This window comes from Epinephelus lanceolatus, chromosome 3 (genome assembly GCF_041903045.1).
Source record: "Epinephelus lanceolatus isolate andai-2023 chromosome 3, ASM4190304v1, whole genome shotgun sequence".
Taxonomy (NCBI): Eukaryota; Metazoa; Chordata; class Actinopteri; order Perciformes; family Serranidae; genus Epinephelus; species Epinephelus lanceolatus.
Window position 1 is genome coordinate 41,668,356 of NC_135736.1, and position 25,578 is coordinate 41,693,933.

Genomic DNA, 25,578 nt, shown 5'->3' on the forward strand with positions numbered 1-25,578 from the left:
GCCAGATATTCAAAAAAGAGTGAGATTGAAGAAGAAACATGTCACAGACACAATTCAAGTCCGTATTAATATATTTTTATTACCATACGAGTATACACTTCAGTAATTAATCCAAATACAAAAAACAGGAAATTATTTGTAACTTATACTTTATGTTGTGCAAGTAGCTGTGGGTCTTCTGCTTCTTTGTCTTTCAAGTAAGTTAAAAAGTCTAGTCACAAGTCCAGTTGTAACAGTACATGTTAAATATGTGCTCAAGACACATATTTTTCCAGTTGACTGAGAGGTTGACTGAGAGGTTGCACAGTGTGTAAGTAAATTATCAGGGCGTGTGAGGTTAAATATTAAGTTAAAAGTCAGTATAAATAACTTACACAGTAAAGGCATAACATTGAGTTGTGGAGAAAAAAGAGGAATCAGTACAAATGTGGGTCCCAGATACGTAAGGCAGAACTGGTTCATTATTACCATTATCCAAACTGTGCTACAGTATACAGGGTGCCTTTGATCGTATGGCGTCATGGAAATGTCTGTGTGATGAGTGTCTTTTTTTAGCTTCTTGGGTGAGAAAAAGGAAAAAAGAAAAAGAGGAATGAGGAGTGTTCCAGTTTTATAACAGCCAATCACCACTGAATTCAAAATTGCCTTATTGGCTACCCAACAGTCAGCTAAGGGGGGAGGGCGATTGTTAACTCACAGGGTCACAGTTTGTGTGCTTCCTTTAGTTTTATATGTTTAATACTACTTCCTTCATCATTTCCTCTGTATTGTTGTTTGTACAAACATGAAACTTAATGAACCTTGATAGTGAGAAGGTCAGTGATAAGGTCACATAATGCTAGATAACGTGCCTTTCAGTAGGCTATATTAAGTCAGTCGTTTTTATGTGGTTTCATTAGTTTTCATTTGTCTGTCTTGATTCACACATTTGCTACCGCGCACTGACATTTCAGCGGAAATGTGAGAGTCACTGTCGTCTCTGAGAGTTTGAAAGAAAGACACACCAACACAGACGTTCCAGTCCTGAATCCGACAACATGGCTTGCTAATCTTTGTGCCCCATCCAAGCACTCTCGTCTTTGACTCCACTCTCGGGACTCTCCTTTGCTCTCATATTCTCCGTCTCTTCAGCTCTCACAGTCCAATCTTCGCAACCTCTCCTCGTGGTTTTCTTGTGCTTTCATTTGTCCAGTAGCACCTTTGCCAGGGACTGTAGCTTTTCCCTCTTCTCGTACAGATACATCTGCGTTTCCCACAACATGTCCACCAGGACTGCGTCACTCACCTCGTCCAGCATCACTTCCTGAGACAACTGGGGACTCAATCTGCACAAAAGACGATAAACAGTTTCACAGCACTTTAGAGGTAATGAAACAATATTTATTTATTTTGTTTTCAGTAGCATGTGAACAGGTTTGTTAAATGATTTTACTGGACTTGAAATTACTGCTGGGGGTTAAAAACTTGTCTGATGGCGTGTGTTCTCTTCCTGTTGACTCTAAGGCTGTGAAGAAGTGTTGTCATATATCTATATCTACACAAATTACGACAACGAGGATCTGTCTGGTCTGTGCCATCGAACACAGCACACTGCAGCACTTGTCTCATTAAAGATAAAATGACTGCGTAAAACATGGCTCAGGAAGTGTGTCAAGTGTGTGTGATGAATGTGAGAGACAAAGAGAAGTGGGCAAAAGGGGATGGCGTGATAAAGATCAGAAAAATAGATGTGGGCATGTTGCATCAGAATGATGACAGGAAGCAGATGAAACAAGAAATGAGCAGAGCCCTATCGGCTGACCTGTGGTAGATGGTGTCGATCATTTCACACCAGGCTGCGGCTCTGTCTACTGCGCAGCCATCAGAGTCTGTACACTGTCCAGTCAGAGAGAGGGGGAGAATGTTTTACGATTAGAAACAAGAATACACTTTCCTGTGATAACAAACAGATTGAAGCAGGTGCTGTAGATGTACTCACACAGTCCACCAGCATCTTGCCCAGCTCCTTGGCTCCTACGAAGCTCTTGGCCAGCTCCAGAGGGTTGGAGGGTCGGAAAACATCCACAGAGCTCACCACCACCTGAGGAGGTTTACCTGGAGATACACAGGAGCACCAATATAATACAAGTGTTCAAACAGGAAGAGTTTTGTCAGTTTAGTTATTTACAATGTGCTGTGTAACTTTTCCTGTGTTGCCATTCATACTGCTGCCTATCTTTTTTTTAAATGTTCGTTTTCTGTCCACAATTAAAATACAAAAGAAGATGGATCAGTGAGTGCCAGTGTTTTGTTTGTTCGTTTAGTCTTTATCGCAACTGTGCACCCAACATTATCTTGAGATTTTGAGTTGTGCTTACTGTTTCTAAGTAATAGTTACTGCAGCTTTCAATGGAAGTGCACTAATTCATATACATGGGGGGAATTTGGTTGAAAATGTCTAATTAGATTCTTTATTAAAGCAGAAAGCACACGCCACAGGACAGACTCCAAAGTGCTGGAGATTGTGCGGGATCCAGGATGCAAATCACTAGCATATATATTGGGAGTGCCCTGTAATAAGACAATTTGGCTGAGATGCCGCTCCCCACAATAGAAGAATGGACAGATATAGTTAATGAAATATATACATAATGGAGAAAATTACTGCCTGGTCTCCTAACCAACTTAAAAAAGAAGGTCTTAAGTCATGCTGTTTAAACTGCTGTAAGCCCATAATACTTTTTGTATCTGCAAGTATATATATATATATGCTGTATTTTTTTTCCGGGTAATTGGTTGTCTGCTTGCAATTAACCCTTTAAAAAGCATAAAATTCATTATTCACAATGGTCAGACATAATAAAGTGGCGTACCTGTACCAAGAGAGACCACTATACCCAACTTCTTGACTTCGTTTCCATGGCCCTGAGATGGAGGAGGAATAAGAGGGGATAAAAAAGAGGAGACGGATAATTAAATGATCGAATTAAACATAAATGCTTTCATATGCAAAGACCAAGGACAAAGCAAAAACAGCCTACCTCTACTTTTAAAGCTTTATTGTACTGATGGATTTCTGACATGGCGTCTAATGTCGGGTTATTGGCCAGTAGCCCTCCATCCAGAAAGCGGCCCATTGGTCGGAAGTAGGTGGGGGCAGCGCCGCTGGAGCGGGCAGCTCGCCACACAAGTTGTTCTGGTGTAAAGACAAGGATATGAATATTTTAAAAAAGGCATGAAAGAATTAGGCAGGCTTTAAGATACAAATTTACAGAGAAAGATTGTTAACCTCGCAAAACACACATTCATCCGTGTTGAAAAAGGCAAAGACATGTTATTTGCTGCTGTCCTATTACAGTTAAAAAACAACATGTATTTGATATGGAATCACATTCAATGGGAAAAGTTGGACATTTTGGGAAATATGATTATTGGCTTTCTTGCTGAGAGTCAGATAATTAGACTGTTACCACTCTGATGTCTGCATGGTAAGTATGAAGCGACTAGCAGCAGGCTAACGTAGCTTAGCATAATGACACGAAACAGTGAAAAACATGCTGTGTCTGAAAACAACAAAATCCGTCAACCAACACCTTTCAAGCTCACTAATTAACAAAGGGTCCAAGTGCTCATTGAAACATTTGAGTTTTTAAGGTGTTGCCCCAAAACTGTGACAGATAAATTCTTTGTGAACCTGTTCCTTTCACACGCCTGTAGTCTCTCACTCACGCCGACACACACCTTCATCCGTCACCTTCCTACGTTTTCTGGGTGGCTCCTCTGTGTATCCTACTATCAATACATCCTCATCCTCCCATCCTGCAACAACAACATGGCTGGCACTCAAACAACACAGCAGAGGTGGACTTCAGAAACAGGATGACATGCAAGTTCAGAAATAGGTTTTTGCACTCCCCCAGCGCATCACTTTACAGGTTTCATTTCCTGAATGAACTGAGTCTTTCTTTGTCACTTCTTTACTCACCCCAGAATTTATAGCCACCAAGTGCAGGGTTTGCTTACTTTGACACCATTCAGTGGTAGTATCATGCAGTGCACTACTTCTCCAGTACAACACCAGTGAGCACTTGCAAACAAACATAACGGGTTCAAGTTGTTGAGGTACCTTGTGGGGTGGTGAGGGGCTTGAACGTGGCAGTGGTGGCATATGGTGGCTCTCTGTGGACGGAGGGAGGGTCATAGTTCCTGAAGATGTGCAGCTCACCTGGATGTCTGTCTGCTAGAACGCTGGTCACCATCACCCTGTGCAGGAACAAATAAATGAGTGCAAAGAGAAAATAACATGTTTGAGAAAAATACAGGCAGGTGCTGCAGCATTTATGTATTTCACTAAATGTAACAAAAAATAGTTCATTTTCAAACTCTGGTTACTATTTTAAGAAGAAAAGTTTCAGTGGTTTCAGAGCATTGGCACACATTTTTAAGACTTAAGTCATATTTCCCAGAGTATTGAGGCTTGTTGGAGTGCCACAATCCAGCACTCCAGTGTGAAATCAGCTCAACTTATTAACTTGTTCACTTGACAAAGTAATTTTTCTTAAACTGACCAATCACAGCAAAGGAGTAGGATATTTAAAGCTTGTTGATGTCATTTTTACCAACAGCAGACACCCAGGACACACAAATTACCAGAGGAAAGAAATAAATATTATTTTATGGGAACTCATTGGCTGAGTCTTCTGGGAAAATTCTTTGAGTATGCTTTTTAAATTTGCATATTTTTGTGTGGTATCATAGTACTGTCTTACACTATTTAGCTAGCTAACATTAGAGCACTTTAACATTTGCTAGTGAGTATGTCTGTGGAGACATTTTCATTCCTAGTGCTCCTGTGCAAGGCCTCCATGAACAGCGGTGGCCTTTAATGCCAATTTGACATAGTGGACAAACAGTGGAATTATAACTTCCAGGTCCGTCACGTGATGCCATTAGCCCCAAAAAGACTTTCTCCCATAGACTAGCATTATGAAAGAAAGGTAATCAGTAGATAGATTTTTATGAGCATCACAAACTCCGCAAAATGACTAATTTCCCTTTCAGAAATGATCCATTCAGTCCAATAACATAAAAAAGTCTAGAAGAGCCGCAAGATTGAATTTATCCCTGTAGCAAAGGGCTAAAATAAAAGTTAGCTGCTCAGCTGGCAAAAATCACTTGCTCTACGGGCTCAACAATGCAAAAGATCTAGGTAATATACCTGGGAAATAAAACTTTTTTGGTTTCATGTGCCACTGAACAAGGCCACATCTCTTCATCTGTTTCTCTTTATACAGTCATGCTCTGCACACTCTTCTGCCTACAGCCTAGCGGACAGATTCAACCTGAGCAGTTACCTGGGGTATCGGACGTCTGTCATCTTGGTGTTCTCCCCAAACTCTTTCTTCAGGAAGTCCTCCAGTGGTGCTGATTCATAAGGTCGTGACCCCCTGAAAACCTGCTCCTTCATTCTAAAGTACAGGCAGCGCAGGTACTCCATGGATTTACCTAAAAAGAGAAGCAACATGATTATTGTTTTGATGCTATGTTATAAAAAATATACTGTAAGGGAAACAAACACACACACCGTGGATTATAGCGAGGGCCAGGATGCCACCCGTGCTGGTGCCAGCTACCCAGTCAAAGAGCTCTCTGGTGGGCCGACCGGCTTCTCTCTCCAGCGCAATCAACATCTGGATCAACACCAGGCCTTTAATACCTCCACCATCCAGACACAGCAGTCTGTCCATCCTGCAGGGTAGAGGAGAGGATTAAAACATCTTTTTTGTAGTGTTCTGTCTCCCGACCTGCTATATTCATTAAAAAAATATAAAAAAATATTCATTAATAAAAATACAAACAATGTAAAGTTTCTTACTCACTTCTTTTTCTCCATTCTGGGGCCGTCCACTTCAGATTTGCCTCTGCTCATTGCACTGACGGCAGCCCCCATATACATGATGTCCTCAAACCCTGTCAGCCAATTACAACAGCTATTGATATGGGACCAACACATGGCATCAAGTGTATGCATGAAGGATGGGAAAGAATAGGGGTGACTAGGTTTTCTACAAGCCATGTGGGAGTTTTACAGGGAGTGTCTATGTGTGGTTTCACTGTCCAAAAAGAACCTACACTTTCAATCAATACACTATCAGCATAGGCACTTATAAAGGAGTGAACGGGAGGAAGGCAATGCTGTCTCAGCACATATTCTTTTTAGCAGTGCTGATTCATCAAAAAAACATCACACTTTGCAGCTGAAAATTCACAAAAAACTCAGATCTTGTTCATAAATACAAATTCCCCCTAATCACTTAAATATGATGCATAAAAATCTGTTAATCTGTTAACAATCAGCCTGCACTCTTTGGAATATGAAACAAAGCTAAACCCATCTAGCTGTCCAATCTGTGTAAAGTTTGATAAATGAAAAAATAAAATAAAAAATGCAGAGTTATGAAAAGAGAAACACACTCCCCAATATACTTGATACCTTAATGAATCGAAACAAGACATTTAAATGTAAGTAAGGTTGAAACAGTGAAGGAGGGGCTGAAGGAGGGATGGCGTTGTTACCTATGCCTTTATTGCTTGGAGGCTTGGCGTTGTTGGAGAAGGGGGGAGGACTGCCAGGGGAGGGTGGGAGGCACCGCTGGACCCCTACACTACACAGCATGTCCAGCAGTATCTTTCTATTAGGACCTTTAATGTTAACACAAACACATCCACACACACATGCAAGTCAACATGTTAGACATGCACACACACACACCACAAAAAGCAGTGAGAAAGATGACAGATAAAGACAGAGAGATAGATGGGAGGCAAGCTGTTAGCGATTATCATGCATTTCAAAAATCAGTAAATGACAGCTAACTCCTTTAACCACCATTTCTGCTCCAGAGCAACGAGTGGGTGGCGTCATACACAATCATCTCTACGCTCAATCAACAATAATGCTCATGCGATTATGCTGTTTCTGAACAGAAAGACAAATTCAGGAGTTACAATGTCTAAATCTTTTATATAAATCTAAGTGAAATATCAAAATGTGCATGTGCATGCAACTTTTTACATATGGTGCATTTTACATTATTATTAGTAGAAGTAACATCAGTTATCTCAGACATTGTCTCATGCCAATGTGCACTGAAAGTATGTATCATACTGGTGTGGTTCTTTTAACCACGCTACAGACCAGAGAGGTAATGTGTCAAGGTAGCAACTAGACTGTTTCTGTCAGTCGGCCACAATAAATAAGTCACCAGCAAAACAGAAACACCTTTCTACAATCCAATATGACACAATTAAAAGTAGTAACTTGTCCATTTGTTTTTAATCATTTCCAATCATTTCAAAATTGTGTCAGAGCCAAAGTAAACTGGTAACTTCTGAAATTAAAGGGCAGTACAAATACTGACAAAGGTGAGAGAGCAAAGATTTTTAGCTTTTGTAACTTAAATATTTTCATATGCTACTCACTTGTTGCACTGCCCTCTACTGTTGAGAAGGTGAACATGGTAGCATTGAGTTTGTTTATCTTTTATCTGTTTACTTCCAAGACGTGGATGGTGTTCTACCCATGTCACTTCTAACCAGTCACTACACAATGTATTGAGACGAGACACTAAGGATTATTCAAAGAAAACAAAAATTTTGCAAATCATTCATTACACAGCCATTTCCATGCATTAGCTTTAGTGTCTACAGTGGAACACATGCATTTCAGTGAGGCTACATGTTTTAGAGATATGTAAACTGGCCTGTTAGGTCAAGCATATTAAGTTCCATAAACTCATCACTATTCCTTATTTGCCTCCTGCTTCTCTTCCTTGAATTCATCCTGTGTATACCTTGCTTCCTTACAGTTTAAAGCTCTCTTTTTCATCCCTTTTCTCTGTCTTACCTTTGCTGGTGCGAGCAGCGATGAGTCCAGGTGTCTCTCCCAGGTCGTTGTGGATCTCCACATCAGCCCCGAACACAATGAGAGCTTTGATCAGCTCTATGTGGTCCTTCTAATGAACACAGAGAGAGAGTCATTTAAAATGTGATATATTTTTTTAAACACAATACAATTCTACAGCAAAATGACAAAAAAAGGAAAAATACAACTGTGGATACTCTACAAGATGTTTTTTGATTTTTCATATTACATAAACAGCACAGTTGAAATAATTTTTTTTTCCAGTTGTGAAAAATCTGAGTTGTGTGCCTTTGACTAGCTGAAAACAACAAGAACATTTGCTTCTCACAAAATGTCAGCAGGAACTCATGTCAACTGAGACAGAGAGATAACATGTTGCAGCGTAAGCATGCTGGCCATCACAGAGAGGCAGATCTGTCAAGTTTATTCATACCGTATGTGTGATGCAACCTCATTTCCTAATTGGCCGGAATTTCAAAACTTGTGTAATCTTTTAGTTTTCTCTCTTCTCTGCCTCCTAATGCTATGTTGCAACCACCTGACACATCTCTTCCCTTTTATGAACACTTTCATTATCAGCAAGAGATTACTGTTCTCATGTGGAAAATAGAAACAAGGCAGAAATGTTATCTTGTACACACACCTTCATAGCGAGGTGTAGAGCTGTGTTTCCATCCTGTCCCTTCAGGTTGGCATTCGCTCCGTGGGTGAGCAGCACCATGGCTGCCTCAAAGCGCCCCTTCTTGGTCAGAATATGGAGGGGGCTCTCTCCGGTCTTACTGAGGTAGTTCACTGCACAGCCGTGTTCCAGCAGCAAACGACACATCTGGCGAAGAGAGAGGGAGATTTATCTTAACATCTGCTTGGTATTTCCCCTCAAATGTTACATTCGAATTCTGAATTCTCCGTGACACGTTTCTGATTCCTGATGTGAATGTCTTGGTTCAGTGGCTTTGAGCAAACAATTACAGGCCACTATCACTGGGAGTTGTGTCATACATTTGTGGTGGATTTAAGTTTTGTAACAGTTGCTTGAACTCCAACTGGTTGCTAAAGTTAAAGAGACAGTTCACCCAAAAATCAAAGTGAGGTAGATATCAGCCTTCTCTCCAATATAACAGACCTAGGTGGCACTCGGCTTGTGGTGCTCAAAGAGCCAAAAAAAAATACATTTGAATGAAACTCAACAGCAATGTCTCTTTCCAAAAATCATGACCCAGGTGTAGTTTGGTAGGAAAAAAAGAGCTTTTTGAATGTATTTTTGGCACTTTAAGCACCACAAGCTGAGTGCCATCTAGTTCTATTATATTGGAGAGAAGGCAGACATCTCTTTGACCGATATCTCCGACACTCACTCACAGAAAAACAGTTTAGATCAATAGATTGCAACACAGGTAAGAGGAAAAATATATATTTTATGATTCCAGGTTGAACTGTCCCTTTAACAAAGGTCATAAATCCACATTCATAACATCAAAGCATTATATTTCTCTACATACTACTAATACGCAAAAATGAACAATATTTCAAACAGCTCATTATGGATTTCAGTTCTGATGCATTATTTTTCACCTCAGCAGTTTTGGACCAGTGGAGAGGCGTCCCTCCATACATGGAGTCCTCAGCATGGAGCTGGCCTGGGTCCGCTTTGAGGATCTCCTCCACACAGCTGACGGTCAAACACACAATAAAAAAGGATTATTATATACTGTACTAACTGACATACATCTTTTTATATCTCTTAAATTTTGTACTCTGGAAATTTGAGTAACCCATTCAAAAGGCCCAATTTGTCTCTGCCTTTAGTACAGAGCCTTTTAATTTCTGTCTCCTTACTTTTATGGAAAATCAATTTAACAACCTCAGCAGCTCCCAATCCAGTACAGACAATTCAAATGCTCAGTATTACTTATGAGTTTAGTTAATGTGCTTGAGTAGATACTCATCAGAATTGTTCCTTTATTTACTTTTATGTACTGTCTTATACGTGTAAATAAACTCCTGCAGGTATGCTGCAAAAACAAGCATCTATCTACAGCTGAAGGGCTATTTATGATGAAGGAAGAGCAGCAGAGTAACCAGGCGCAACTATTAAATCTTATGCTCTTTAGTGTCATTCACTGATGAAAATACAGACACCTTCCAGCTCCAGGGAAGCTGGTTTATAACAGTATGTTTGGACACTGCATAACTATCAAGAAACATTAATTTGAACACCTACACGAAGACTTTCATGGTCCGATTACAACTTACAGAAACCAATTCAATATCTACAAGCAACAAAACATGTTGGAAGTCATTATCTTCATCTTAAACCCTCCTCACCCCTTCTCACTGTACTTCATGGCACTGTGAATCGCGTAGCCAGTGCCACCTTTGACATCACACTTGGCCCCACCCTCCAACAGAGCTTTTACGGCATCCACGCGTCCCAGACGGCAGGCCACATGGAGCGGCGTCTCTCCGTTGCTATTCAGCTCGTTCACCCCCGGACACAACCGCGAGCACATGATCTGAATGAGGAAATGATTATGTGATGAAGGGTAGCATGTTGGATGAAGTGGGAGGAGGGAAAATGGTGTTACTTTGCAGTTAAGAAAGCGACATCAGTTGAAAAAGAGAAATTTGATCAGATTGAATGGTAACAGTAACTTCTCTTCTGTCTCACCTGGATTATGGCAGAAGTATCCTGCTTGGCCGCGCAGTGCATGGGCGTCTCCCCATTGCAGTCTTTGATGTCGGTGCGAGCCTGGCTTTCCTCCAACAGCTCCTTCACGCATGCAGAGTCGCCACGCTCACATGCCCGGTGCAGCGGCGTCTGACCTGATGCATTCCGAGCATTGATCTGACTGGAGACAGAAAAATGACCTGGATGATTTCATTTCTGGGTAAAGAGTGGCACGGATTATTGACTTTAATCATTTTATGTCTTTAAGATTCTGATTGCAGCTACACACACAAGGATCACACAGGTCACTAAGGGAAAAACACTCTTGGTTATATGTTTTTTAAACCAGTCACAATCATCTTGGGCAGAGCTAAGCCTAAGTGTTGGGAGGGAACTTGCTTTGGTGGAGAGGCAAGCGTTGGCATAAAAATGGCTAAATCCCTGCTAAAGGGATCGCAACATTAAACTTTAAAATACATTTTAACGTGTAGGTTGCTAGCTTGGAGGTTGTTGTTTCATGCACAGTGTTAAAGCAAAGTCTGGAGATAGTTCTGACTATAGGAGAGTAGTTTCTCATAGCAACAGGGATACTGAAAACAGGAACACAGAGGAAGCGTGTTTCCATCTGAGATAGGTGGCTGATGACAGGCTTTGTACCAACAGTCTACATCCTGTGACTCAGACTATGATTGAAGGGATGGCTTTTAGGCGGCTACTGTTTTCCAATCACATCACTGCTATATGAGAGTGAGCTTGCAGAGACTTTGGAGTTGCTTGCGATACATGGGAAAGCCACTACAGTGAACTCTTAGCCCACTTTATTGACAAAGTGATGTTAACATTGTGTGGCAATGCAGCTCCAGCAGGGACAGATTAGATTTTCTTCTTCCAAGGTCTGACAGTTGGCTGCAAACCAAAAGCTTTTTAATTGTCACTTCAAATGTCCTTTTCATGATGTTGATGGTTCTTATCTGTGTATTGCATCAACATGTACTGAAATGAATGAAAACCAAATGCTGCATGGCAAATGAGTAATGCCAAGTACCACAGGCTCGACTGAATCAGTTGAGGAACTCATTTGTTCCTCAGTCTTTCGATAAATTAAATTAGAGTATGGCTTCTAAGTGGCCTGGATTGAGCACTATATGCATTAGGTAATGAGTGATATGTTGCACTATATCCGCTTTTTGTGATGTCTGTTGTGATTTCTAGCGTTTGTTGCATGATTCTGTTGTCTGGTTAAATGTTGTTTTGTATTTCTGTATTATTTCTAAACAGCTGATGTCCAGGGACGCGAGATAAATTTCAGAAATGTATTCAGACAATAAAGAGAAATCAAATTAAATCAAGTAACCTGTAAAGCGCTGTTGTTCTGATCTACTATTTTTTGCATTGTTTGCATTTAGCTGGGAGTCTTACACTGGCTGCCTCCCAATGAATGCCTCTGTGGAACAGGCTTACACATCATAATCCACTCTTAATTCAACTTTATCCTGAGGCACTTATCTCTGGGTGGACTTCCCTGAGCCACAGACTAGTGCTGAAATTATTACTCAGCTCATCCTTTAGTTGATCACCAGAAAACCTACCAATAACAGTTTTGATAATCACTTAACAATACAACAATTTAAGTGATTTACCAAGCACAAATGCCAAACATCTGCAAGTCGCAGCTTTTCAAATGACAACACTTGATGCCTTCAAAACTGTCTTAAACATTTTTCTCAAGCAGCAACAGCCGGCCAAATCAAAATCAGTGTTTTCCATCTTACCTCTGTACATAGTTATGTTTGAGACACTCTCTCAGGCCTGTTTCCACGGCAATGTGGGCGGAGCTCCAGTCAGGATGGCTGCGGATGCAGTCCACGATTGGCTGGGCGGTCTCAGCCTTCAGAGGAAGTGTCTCATAAAATGGCCGAAGCTTGAGGGCATACTGGGGGAACCAGTTCATGGCGTCCTCCTCTGACGCCACCTGAAACAGCCTGGTTTACAACACAGCGCAGTGATTATTACACAGTCTCATTTCACAAGAACCATGAGGGGAAATCTGAATGAGTGGCCAAAATGTGAGTGTGGTAATAACGGTACAAGTCACAGCTCAGATAAATAATCCTTGAATGTGACATTTCAAATAAGATTGATGATTGTTTATAAAGTAAAGATGCACTCCAGTTTTCTCATTTGTTTACCACTGCTAATTAATTTTGTAACCTTTATGTTCACAATTTGCAGATTATGTGACACTGAGGTGCTTACATGAAAGTTCAAGTTTTAAAAGTAGCTTTGACAATTATATGCAAACCAGCACAACAGTGGTAAATATTCAGTGTAATTTTAGAAGTTCTTAAAAACCCTTTGCTTTTTTGGATGCTATTGCAGGGACCATAATGTTTGCATTCGAGGTAAGGTCTAAATTTAAATCATCCATATTTCCCTGGCAGAGATTAAAAATTGTATTTCTGTTCTGACAAATTGTAAAACCTTCTTATGTTCACTGCTTAACCCAGCTTCTCAGATTGCTTCACTGAGTCATTCAAGATAAAGGGCTTTGGTTTTGTTAAGCTGCATTGTTGGATAATGGTGTATGTCAACAGTGATCCATACTAAATCAATAATGTTATATGTTACAAGTAGTAAACAAATCTGCATTGGGCCATAGAATCACAAACTACCAAAAGCTGCATCTTAAAATGTACGAGTGGTCATTTTAGCTGACGTTGTGGCACATGTAAACCCAGTTCAGTAGTTGCACTTCACTGCAAGTGCCACATATCACACCACACCACTCACCCTGATCAATACTGACCTCAGAGTGACATTAGGCGTCTCAGGGCACATTAGCAGACAGTCCCATGACTGGCATTGAGTGTTTCTGTACAGGATCATGCGTCCTTCCTCTTTCAGAAGGATCTTGCCTCCCCCAGCGTAGTCAGCCAGCGGCACATCCCTGACCCGGTAGGGGTTGGTGAAGAGGGTTGACACAGAGGACACAGTGTCTAAGAGACGGCCAAGGAACTGCATTGTCACCTGAGAACAAAGAACAGAGAGCTTAGGGAGGACTCGGACAATCTATGCTGTAGAATAGACGGAGATGGCAGCACGTGAACGACACGAGGCTGAGTGTCTCTTTGGATTCTGCAAATTTGTTATTTATCTGTTTTTATACCACAGTCTATATTGTATATAAACAGTGGCATCTGTAGTGTATACGCCTATTCATATTGTACCTCCAGCTTTTCTTCTGTGCATATTTACTATCAGCACAACTCTACTTACACTGTCTACACGATTTGTTTATATTCATAGACTCTGCATACTGCTCACACTGTATATATCTAGTGTTTTCACGCCCCTTTCTGTATTTTATCCTGTACATTACTCTTCACTTTATTGCTTCTCTGCACTTCTAGATAGATGCCAAACTGCATTTTGTTGTTTCAGTACCTGTGCAATGACAATAAAGTTGAATGTAATCTAATCTCTATGATCTCTAACTCAAATATGACAGAGGGTTTTGGCTACACATGAAGAAATGTCTGGCTCAGCCCTGCTCTAACACAGCCTGTAGGATTAGTGTCAGCATCAATGAATGATTTATTCTGTCCACAAGACTCGGTGTGACCTCTCAAGAACAGCAACAGGTGTAATACCTCAGATATTACATATTATACTTGAAGTAACGTTAGTCTCAAATTTGTGGTTAGATGAGGAGAGCAACGAACTCACTCTTATTTCCTGTGAGGTATAGCTATTAATACTAACTTGTTAGTTGACGTCTCGGGTTAGCTGTCACCTCTCCACTTCCTATTACACTCTGAGACCATCTAGTGACGATGCAAACTGAGGCTGGTCGTTATTTAAATGAGGAACAAGTGGCTCCATTCATGCTGCTCACGAGTTCCCAGTTAAACAGAATCAATTTGACATGATACCTCAAGCTAAAACAGAGAGGCGGCGGAGACACTCAACGAAACCCCCTTTTGCTCATGTTTTTAATATAAATATCCCAAATATTGTGAGCCTCTACACTACAGTTAGCTTCGTGTTAAATGTAGCTAATCGCATTAACTCGTATACACGGAGCTAGCCGCTGTCAGTCCATTCTTACCTGCTAGCTGTCCTCTGTTATCGGCTGACTTCTGACAACGACATCAACAGCCACGACGCTGCAACCAAACTTGCTAGAAATCATGACTGACGCGAAGTGCTCCAATCAGAGCTCAGGATCTGGTCGTGATGGGTAAAAGGGGAGGGGCATAAGCATTGAAGATGCTGGGGTTGTCTTCACTTTGGAAAGTCCCACAGGGGACTGTTCAGTGACTGTTAACACCAGAGCTGGAAGAAGGTTGATAGCAATATTACAATAGAAAGACTGCAGAGGTATCAGCAAATGTAAAAGTACACATAATGCTGTCGGTGTTTTGGAATTAGGAGTTCTGTAATTACATAACTGGAAAGAATCAGAATAAGGTTCATTGTCAATTGGGTTTTAATTTAGGGACTGTTCGTTAGTTATCAGGGTGGAGGGGGTGGTGCAAAAAAGAGGAGGCATATCAAATATTTTTTGTAAGCACTGGGGAAGGACTTGATTTTGGCTTAGAGGAAGGGCATACAAATTTTAATTGTTGTATTTTGCATTTGTTTTACCAACGATTTTGAAAGATAACATGCTTTGGATGGCATGTTACCTTTAGCCCTTTTTAAATAGGAATTGTGCAAATTTGCAGGAAAGCCCAATCAGTCTTTTTTCAGCATTGGCAGTATAAAAACAAAATCGGGGAGTGCAGCGAAATGCTGCCTACCTACTCTTGTATACAGAATGTGCCTTTTTTGGGGCAGTGGGGGGCGTGAGCAAGTAATGAAATGTTTAGCTCAGCGTGTAGTCTGAGTGGGCAGAAGTTCGCTGCATAGATCAGCCTCTCATTGGGCGGAACGAGCCACCCGCTGAAGTCCCGCCCTACCACCTCCGGTTGTGTAGCAGTTTTCAACCGTTTTCAACACATCCTTTACTAACTTTTGCGGTGTTTGATCTTGTGGGGATGTAGCCATTTTTCTGCCATGGTTCGCGTCCTGTAGGCGATATTTTTGTGGGCGTGTTACACCAAAACCTGTTTCCCCCTGGCAATATTTTTGCAAGCGCACCGTTGCTGTGACACTGCCCAGAACGACTGTGATTGGTTGAAAGAAATACAAGCAGCTGGGGCGTTTTTTTTCTCCAATTTTAAAGTGAGAGTCGGCCCAGCCAGACCTTTCTTTTCTTGAGAAAGGTCTGGTGAGCGAGACTACTCAGCATGTGACGTAAACAGTGACGTGGGAGGGAAGCCGCGCCTAGTCAGTCCTTCTGTGATTCTCTCATAAGTCGGCCCATCCTTCACCGTTCCCGTCATTTGACGGTTAATGGCCTCTTCATTTGCGAGGACAAGGAGGGCGCACAATTCTTTGTCTCCTCAGTTGCTCATCTTTACAGTGTCTGTCAGGTTTGCATTTCCCTCTTGCTACTAGCTGCTAATTCCTGCTATCAGCTGTTTCCTGTTAGTCCACCGCCAGTGGGTCGCACATGCGGTGTCATCAACAGCTCCTTCCGCAAGTCATCAACAGCTCCTCCCACAAGTCATCAACAGCCCCTCCCGTGGCGGAAGGGTGCCTCGTTCTTTTTAAACCAAAAAGGTTCCGTCAATATGCTTACCCCTATGTGGCGGAAAATTGGGCAGCTCGCCAATCCAGCTCTATGTGTCTAAATGCTCACAGCTTGCCGGCAAAACGACCCAACATTCATGGAAAATCTGGCAGTGTAAGAGGGCCTTTTAAGAATTGCCAAAATTACACCATTTATCATAGCCACAAACTGTAAAAAACAGGGCTGTCAAAATAACGCGTTAATTTTTACTTAATTAGTAACAGACAAAAATAACACATTAATAAAATGATGGAGGCAGACGAGATGATGCTGTTTGGCCCCTTGAATGGAACTTTTACATTTAGGAAAACACCCAGATGGAACTGTTGATGGGAGCACCATTCTCTGCAGTTTCTGCAGTAATTAATTTTCATACCATCAAAGTACTTCAAGCCTGAAATATCACCTCAAGAAAAAGCATTTAGCCTCTGATGCTAGTGTTAGCAGCCAGCCTCATCAAGCCACACCTGACCATTGAGACGCAAACTGAGTAGGTCTACCTGTAACCGACTAACTCCCTCATGAAATGGATTGCAATGGACTGCAGACCCGTTTTAGTGGTAGAGGACAGGGGAGACAAATTGTGTCCAAAATCCAGCAGCGTTACTATACAACACATATGACAAAATTCATTGTAATTGACATTATTTAAATACTTTCATAGCAAAAGTTGATGTATGCGATTAATTTAGATTAATTAATCACAGAGCATGTAATTAATTAGAGTTGTTTTTTTTTAATTGCTAAAACAGAAATGATCGCTGTATTTTCACATTCCCGACGGTCCTTGTACACATCATGCCAATGGACACTTCCATCAGAAAAAAATACACAACCAAATGTGTGCTTAAAATAGTGATATTTCATCAAAATCTCTTCATTCTCCTTTAAAATTTGGTCAAAACCAAATTGGTGGTATTTTGTTTTTATTTTACCTCTGATTTTTCAGAAAGATGTGCATTTGCAAGGCATGTTTTCTTTAAAAATCACCAATATTACACCATTTATCATAGCTACAAAAAAGAACAGATAGTATGGGGCACTATGTCATCCCCTCTCTCTCTCTCTTCCTCTATTCATGCTTAAACATTGTCCTGTCAGATAAAGGCAAAAGCCCAAAAGAAAAGTCTTTAAAAAAAAAAAAAAAGGGAATTATCATTGGATTTTTTAAGTTTCCGACAGTCTTTGGACCCATCATATGCAATGGACACTTCCATCAGAAAAAGTACACAACCAAATCTGAGCTTAAAATAGTGATATTTCATCAAAATCATTTTACTCTAACCAGGATGCACGACAAGAGGGGAAAAACCAAGGCTTTTTTTTTTTCAACTTTCAAACATCAGAGGGTACTTTTTGAAATTCTAATAATTAATTTATGGTGAAGGGAGGGTCATGCATTTTCTGCCAGTCACTCATACGCTCAAGGAAAAAATTTTGTAGCTTTGGGGAGGGTCAAAATAAAAGATAAATAAATTAATTTAAAAAAAAGAAAGAAGTCAAACTCCAGCCACCCCACTACACTGATAAGTAAAGAACAGTCCCTTACAAGGAATTTGCCTTGATGTTTGGTGCATGTGTTAAACATATTAAGAGGGAATAAAATATAAGCAAAGTACTACAAAAGACAAGAACATAGAACAAAAAGATTACAATAAAATATGAAGAACTGTTTCAGAATGAGAGAGTTGAACAATTTTGTGCAAGAGGTGCAAACATATTGGTCAGTGGATGTGTATAAGTTTGTAGTGGAGACTACAGGGATAATAGTCCAAGATGTGTGTGAATGTAACAGGCTGTACTTTAATGCTGATGTTGATTGATCAAGGTTGAGTTAATTTTAACTACTCCATAGAGTTTTGGATCATATTTTATAAACTGATAATATGTTTTGTTTGGAAAGTGAGTATTTTAAATAAGTGTAGTGAAGTGAAAAAAAATACCCACAGTGCCTTGCAAAAGTATTCTCCAACCTTTTTTCCCTATTTTGTTGTATTACAACCTGTAAATTAAAATGCATTTTATTGGGACTATTTTGTAGCCTAATAGACTGACTGATAGATCACCAAAATTGGTGAAATGCAATTAAAAAAAGATGTGTTGAAAAATTCTGGAATTAAAAAACTGAAATGTGGTGTGTGCATATATTCACCCCGACACATATGGGAGATTTGAATAAAAAGTTGGTGTTGCTGGCTGCTGCCTACACGTCATGTACGAGATTTTAATTAGAACGTGGTATTGAAGGCTGCAACACGTTGGAAATGTGAATTAAAAATTGTTTTTGCTTGCCGTCAACACATGGCATGCAGGAGATGTGAATTAAAACTTGGTTTTGCTGGATGCTGTGTACACATCATGTAAGAGATTTGAAGTGAAACGCAGTGTTGCTGGCTGCTGTAGCCTATATGGCATGTTGGAGATGTGACTCAAAACTTGGTTTGCTGCCTGCTGTCTACAGATATTTAGATGTGAATTAAAACTTGGCTGCTACACATGTAGGAAAATTGAATTAAAGCTTGTTTGCTGCTGTCTTCACATGTCACTTGTGAGATTTTAATCATCTTATTAGCATTTACAGCAGTATAAACATGTGAACTTTTCCTGTGTTACATAAAGAAGTTGGCATGGCGCCCTCCGTCATCACACACACATGATAAGAGCTGAAAGTAGCGCGCGGGTCTTTGCATCCTCGTGAGTGTCTTCATCGTTGCCAGGACGACCAAAGGGGCTGACCCTGGCCACGTGACAGATACGCTGTCCGCCGCCGCTGCTGCCGCCGCTGCTGCTGTAGTGGTGTGTGTGTTACTGTTTGCATGTGTGTCTGCTGCCTCTCACACAGTGTGGCTGTGGTCGGCCTGAGCAGACAGCAGAGCTTGACGTCTGGAGAGAGCAAAACAGACACAGGTAACGTTAGCTTAGTCCGGGCATGAAAGATGGAGCTGTCGGCGGTGGGAGATCGCGTTTTCGCCGCGGAAGCCATACTGAAACGCCGCGTCCGTAAGGTGAGCTACAGCCGCTGCCGTCCCGCGTGTTTTTCTCTTGATGTTGGCCGCGGTCCGGAACGGCACGACACGGCGCCGCTCCAGTCCATAGACTCGGGGCTATCTTCTTGCGCCTATGCAACGCTATGGAGGCCTTGTGGCTGGCGGATGCCTTTACTTTGCTAACCAGAGCTAGCTAGGAGCTAACTAGCGAGGCTATCAGTCACGGCTCGTATATTCAGGCATTAGCAGGGCAATAAAAACACAAAGAAGGGGCTAGCTGCAGAACAAGGCAGCCCAGCCGATGGGCTGAGGGCTGTGGTAGGAAATGGAGGGGCCCTTTTCTCTGCCAGCTAATGGTAGCTAAAGCTATACGGTCACAGTCTGCATTTTACAGCCTGTGGCAGAGGTACATGTAGCAGCCACATTAAAGGCTGTTGGAGGCTACTGCTTTCTGCTGCCGGTTGTGAAAAACGGTCCCAGAACATTAGTCATCACACTCATCTACTGCTGGTGTTAAAGGAGTCAATCAGCCACAGTTGATGAAGGGCATCCAATAGTTTCTCAGTGTTTTATCAGCCCAGTTTGTCTTGTATACTGGGGAAAAAAGACCCTATAAATCATGTTAGGGTCCATCTAAAGGGGCTGGTAGTCACAGTTAACCAGCAGGCCCACCAGGCCTCCAGTTACTTCTGAAATTCCTGCTGCAACTTCATAGTTGCAGCCTCTCTTGGGAGATGTAAGTAATCAAAGCACTTGACAAAAGTAGGAGCACCATATTTAGGGTGAGGATTAGCTCCTTTACAGATGTATTTCAGTCACTTATCCTTTTTGGAAATGATACAATTTCATATTCCTGCCATTGCATGGTTACTGTAATGTTAAAAAAAGTTAAATGTGTGTGATATAGCTTTGAAAGGCAGGGTGAGTACATATCAAGATGAGAACAGCACAGTGTCCCCAATCACAGGAGAAGAAATCTACAACAAGCACATTTTTCCTTTGAAATATAATCAAGTTCCAATATGTTTGCTGCAAATGCATGGAAAGATTAAAGGGATTTCAGAAAAAAGTCTCTCGCCCCTGTTTTTCTTAACCTACCGTCTGTCCTTTTCCTGCAGGGAAGACTTGAATACCTGGTAAAATGGAAAGGATGGGCAATGAAGTAAGTGCTTCCCTTGACTTTGACTTGAACAGGAATTAACAATCCTCGTTATGTTTAAAGTGAGATGTGTGTCTGTTATACTGTTTTTAATGCCCTCGCATTAAACTGGAAATGTGGATTGAATTAATGTTGGTTAAAAATATTTTGTGGTAAAACAGTTCCCTTTTTTGTGTGTTTTCATTCATGTTGCTCCATCCTTGTTCAGGCACAGCACTTGGGAGCCAGAGGAGAATATCCTGGATGACAGGCTGATACTGGGCTTTGAGCGAAAGTGAGTAAAGCAGTGAATTTGTTGTGTTCATTTCAGTCATTAGTCTCAACATTTCTACATTGTTATGTGCCCTTACTTTATGTTAACTCCCATGTATCTCACTGTTTCTGTCTCACTGTTAGTGCTTGTGCTTGCTTCTTTTACCTCATCTCTGTCTTTGCCTTCCTCTTCCTGATCTTAAAACACCCATCTCAGATGACGTCCTTTATGTCTGCTGCCAGACCACTTGAAAGCCTTGCGCTGCTCACAGAGAGTAGATGTTTACAGTAAACTAAAATGGACACCATAAAACGGACAAACTTAAAAGACACATCAAATGGAAGCTAAAATGGACATGTAAAGACAGAGAATCTTGCTGTGTTCAAACATGGCTTCAAACAGTTCGCTGTGCCTGACTGCTCTACTTTCACACACACACACAGCTTTCATCACCATCTCCTCTTTCCATTTGTTACATTCGCTCTCATTGTGTTGTTCTATTTTTAGCCTGTCTTTACCTGTGTGGTTGTAACTGTCATTTCCTTTCTTTTTTTTTTTTTTTTTAATAGGGAACGGGAAAGGGAAATGCATGGGCCGAAGAAACGGGGACCAAAACCCAAAAACTTTGTCTTGAAGGTACAGTTCCTGACGCTTGTTTCAATGTTTCAGCATGAAGATGGTACTTTATGGATGCTGCAACACATCAGTGATTTAAAAAGTCAGCCATGCACGTGAAAAACAAGCCTTCCAGTAATACACAATGAGCACACCTTTTATAATGGTCTTAAAATTTATAGCAAAAATCCTTTGTTGGTCACTTTCATCAAGATCTTCTAAATAAGTCAATCTGTAAATCTATTGGTAAAGAGTAAGTTTGGTTTTATTCAACCTGGACCCTATTTTCCCATGTTTTTTTTTTATCTATGTGACTAATGGGAACGCCATTTTTTTAAATTGGTACAGTAATGAGTGAGACCTTTGCAGCCAGCTGCAGCAAAACACACTTGAGTGTAACTATTCAGGGCTTTTTTTTTTTTTTTTTTTGCACCGAATCTCCACAAAAAGTGCTTGTTTTTGTCACTGATCAGCTCAGATTCTTATAATAAGTGTCTGACAACATTTTGGAAAGGATCCCCACAGAGATAGACCTTTTGACTTAGAGTAATATCCTTTTGTTCAACCAGAAACAACCCAGACATCACAATTCCTCCATCCACCAGACTTCATTTAAATAAATAGTAATTTTAGTGTGTATAGAGCCAGTATAATTTCACATCTAACTGGGCAAACTAAGCCTTTATTTAAATTACCCAGAGTGTGGGATTGCTAGAACAGTGGAAAAATAAACAAAGACTTGTTTTGTGAGTTTAATTTTATCTCTGTCAACTTTGAATGAAGCATGTTTTACAATAATAAAATTACTGTTTATTTAAATGGAGTCTGGTGGGATTGGCAATGGCGAATTTTATAGGCTTGTTTATAGTTAAATAAAAGGATCTTACTCTCAAACACAAAGGTCTGTCTCTGTAGGGATCTTTCCATAATGTTGTCAGACACTTAAAATACCAATCTGAGCCTGTCTGTGGCAAAAACAAGCACTTGTAGTGGATGTAAATTGACAGTGCAAATGTGCTGTTTCACTGCTGCCACCTGCAGCAGACTCGCTCACTTCTGGACCAGTGTTAAAAATTGTTGTTGCCACTTGTCACTTAGACTCAAAAACATGAGAAAATAGGGTCCAGGCTGATAAAAATTGAACATACCCTTCAAAGTAAGAATAAGGTCAACCCACCTGGCCTTGCTGGGTTGTAGTTTACTTTTATCTTGGTGGTGTATATATGCTGTGCTACTTCCTTTCTCACGCTGCCATTTTCATTATTACAAATCAACTGGCAGCAGGCAGTGCAGTCAGAACGATGTTAAAGTCAAGTGCTTTCTGAAATTTAAATAAAGTTTCACTGTCAACCACAGAGATTGCAATGTTGTACACAAATTGTTCATGTATATCACAAATAGCCAACAATCAGTAGCTGTTAGGCAGAAGTTTATGGTCACATGTTAAGTGCAGTTACTGCTCAGTAGTCCAACCATGCACTGTTTTGGTGATTTGCAGGCAAAAAAAGATATCCACATGTCTAGAAATCTTGGGATTATGCATTTGGAAAGAGAGATTTTTGTTTAGTATTTTAAGTATTTAAAGTTTGTATAGTATTTCAATGACACGACTACACAATAAAATACAGTTATTGGAATGCTTTTGGAACATGTTACCTGGATGTCTAATAGAAACATTTAAACAAATGTAACACCTACACGTCTTTCCACCTGCAAAACACCAAAACCATGCTTTTTAGGCTCATATGGGAGGCAAAGTGAGAGCTGTGCAACCCACATTTTCAAATTGTCCGTACAAATTGTGGTGAAAGAGGCAGGTTCTCTACAAAAATAAACCTCACTCCTCCTTCAATGGTTTCTCCCTCAGGCTCTTGCTCAGAAAGGAGGGCCCAGCAGCCGGGGCTCAAATGCCCGTCAAACTATATCTCGCTCCTCTTCGTCCACTTCCAGACGAGCAACTCCTTCCTCCTCAGCCTCACCTCATTTAGCATCTTCGTCCTCCTCCTCCTCCTCCTCCTCCTCTTCCACTGTGGCACCCACTCCCAAACTCAATTCCCTTGCAGCCACCCACAAGCTGAAGAAAGACATTCACCGTTGCCACCGGATGTCCAGGCGCCCCCTGCCCCGCTCAGACCCCATGGCAGCCTCCTTCTCCAACCCTGGTGGCTTCCCCTCCCGCGTGCACGTCTCCCCCTTCTCTGAGACCGTCCGCATCCTCAACCGTAGAGTCAAACCCCGGGAGGTCAAGAGAGGTCGCATCATCCTCAACTTGAAGGTCATTGACAAGCCAGGTAGGGGTGGCACAGCTGCAGGCAGCCGGAATATCACAACAGGACGCCAAAATATCCCCTCCCGCAATCGCATCATCGGGAAGAAGGGAGAGGCACCCTATAGACCTTTCCAGCCCCCTCTGAAGATGCTCGGTTTCCCGATGTATGGGAAGCCATTTGGGCTGCAGTGTGGAGGCCCTTTGTCCTTTCACTCCCACCCAGGCTCCAGCACAGGGGCCAGGGACACCCACTCTACTTCCTCCCAGTACCAGTCACCTCCTTCTCCGTCTAGCTCCAGCAGCTCTGAAGGAAAATCTAGCACCTCAGCTGCTCAGCCCCAGCCTGCCACAGGAGCCTCACCTTCCAGCGAGGGTCCCAAGTCCAGTAAACCTCACACAGAGACCCAGAAGGGCCAGAGTGCCAAGCTAGCTGCTCCTGCCCCGTCCTCAGATGCAAACTCCACTGCGTCAGCATCACAATTCCTCCCTGCCTCACCATCATCTTCCTTGGAAGACGAGGAGGAGGACAGCACCCTTGATCGTTTGGCGACCCCAGAGGGAGGCAGGAAAAGTCCTCGCCAGTGCAGGGCTAAACGCCAGCCGTCCACGACCCCTGCCTCCGTCACCCCTGGGGACCAGAGCTCTGCCCCTGCCGAACCCCAAAGGGTGCCTGCAGAGGGAGACCCCGACTGGCACCCTGAAATGGCACCGAGCTGTAAGGATGTGGTGGTCACCGACGTCACCACCAACCTCGTCACTGTCACCATAAAAGAGTTCCCCTCTCCTGCCTCCTGCCCTGCCTCACCCTCCGCTAGCCCTGAAAATGCCTCCTCCCCTCCCCCTTGCACCACCATTGACGACCCCTCCCCACCCAAGCCATAGGAGATCAGATGTTATGAAGTCGATTGCCATTGATGATGGAAGAAAATATCATGCCAGTGTTGCCACTTCAGCCAACTCCTACCTTTTTCTTAAAGGTGTGTCCATATTCGTGTAACAATTAATGAAATGCAATGTAACTTAACAACGCCCAGCCATTGAATAGTATGAAAAAGAGCATATTTTTTTTAAGAGAAGTGTATAAATTTGAAAACGGGCAGCTAATACGCCCTGAAATTGCCATATTTTTGTCCACTTGCACAGCACTGACTCTTTTAAGGCAGACTTGGATGGAAATGGTATTTGTTTTCTTTCCTTTGCTTCAGACATGCTCAGATTAGCGTGTTTGATGTAATAACAAATTGTCCAAAAAAAAAGTGAAAACACACAACCATCTGGTGTGTGGGGTGAGCTTTTATCAAGCACACTTATATGAAAGAAACAAATAGTTTTTTGATTCAGGCTCTGCTGTGAAGGCTGTTATTGAAAGCCTTCAGGTGTTATGCCAATTTCCTGCCCCGTATAGTTTCATTGGAAGTCCAGCTTGTTAATGATAAATAAGGTGATGTGTTTTTGCACTTAACACAGTTGGACTCTCATATATTGCATCAATACAGCGAGGTAAATGCAATGCACTTGACTGCATCGAAAAACAACCTATTTTATGTAGTTCATCAATTTTTCAAAGCCTTTTCCTCTTGCTCTCTTGAACGCACATGCATATATACATACAGTATGAGTAAGTATTTATATGCACGCACAACCTTAAAAGCTGCAAAAGAATATACAAAAACAATAGTTTTTAAGTTATTGCTGTCCTTGCCATCTTTCCCTGCTTGCCTTGTTTTCTCACGAACCCACCATCTTCTTTAATTCTGTGACGTCCACCAAGACTCTAAACTGGCCGGCAGTTGGTTGTGAAATTTTCCTCTTTACGCCAGATTTGCGTGATGTAACTTCTAAACTTGTCAAGGTCTAGAAGGTCCATGAGCTGAACACAGTTCAGGCTGAAGCCACCAACCAAATGCAGCTAAAAATAGTAGTTTGTTGAGCCTTTGAGCCACTTGGCAGGTGTTTGAAGTCTGTGGAACATGTATCAAGGTGGTTTGGCTTTTTAACATCAGAAGTGACGGGTAAGCTTGTCTCCTTACCTTCCACTTTGGCAGTT

At 41.6% G+C, this 25,578-nt stretch overlaps 2 protein-coding genes across 5 annotated transcripts; one reads left to right on the forward strand and one right to left on the reverse strand.

The window, feature by feature from the left end:
- Positions 1–59: 59 nt before the first annotated feature.
- On the reverse strand, positions 60–14,752 carry pla2g6 (phospholipase A2, group VI (cytosolic, calcium-independent)). Of its 3 annotated transcripts, XM_033624677.2 has the most exons (19): positions 14,680–14,752; positions 13,378–13,598; positions 12,344–12,553; positions 10,572–10,752; positions 10,229–10,416; positions 9,476–9,572; positions 8,547–8,729; positions 7,886–7,994; positions 6,556–6,681; positions 5,859–5,949; positions 5,564–5,727; positions 5,334–5,484; positions 4,106–4,242; positions 3,721–3,798; positions 3,021–3,175; positions 2,853–2,904; positions 1,979–2,094; positions 1,802–1,875; positions 60–1,325 (listed from the first exon to the last, which is right to left on the reverse strand). In XM_033624677.2, the coding sequence occupies exons 2-19, from the start codon at positions 13,590–13,592 to the stop codon at positions 1,181–1,183; spliced, it is 2,472 nt and encodes an 823-aa protein (XP_033480568.2). In that variant the 5' UTR covers positions 13,593–13,598; positions 14,680–14,752; the 3' UTR covers positions 60–1,180. The 3 variants fall into 3 exon arrangements, with proteins under 3 accessions (XP_033480568.2, XP_033480570.2, XP_033480569.2); XM_033624679.2 differs by lacking the exon at positions 6,556–6,681; XM_033624678.2 differs by lacking the exon at positions 3,721–3,798.
- A 4,243-nt stretch (positions 14,753–18,995) lies between these two features.
- On the forward strand, positions 18,996–25,433 carry cbx6a (chromobox homolog 6a). Of its 2 annotated transcripts, none has more exons than XM_078166384.1 (5): positions 18,996–19,253; positions 20,354–20,397; positions 20,603–20,668; positions 21,217–21,283; positions 23,130–25,433. In XM_078166384.1, the coding sequence occupies exons 1-5, from the start codon at positions 19,185–19,187 to the stop codon at positions 24,411–24,413; spliced, it is 1,530 nt and encodes a 509-aa protein (XP_078022510.1). In that variant the 5' UTR covers positions 18,996–19,184; the 3' UTR covers positions 24,414–25,433. The 2 variants fall into 2 exon arrangements, with proteins under 2 accessions (XP_078022510.1, XP_078022511.1); XM_078166385.1 differs by having other exon boundaries at positions 19,025–19,155; positions 23,130–25,427.
- Positions 25,434–25,578: the final 145 nt, after the last annotated feature.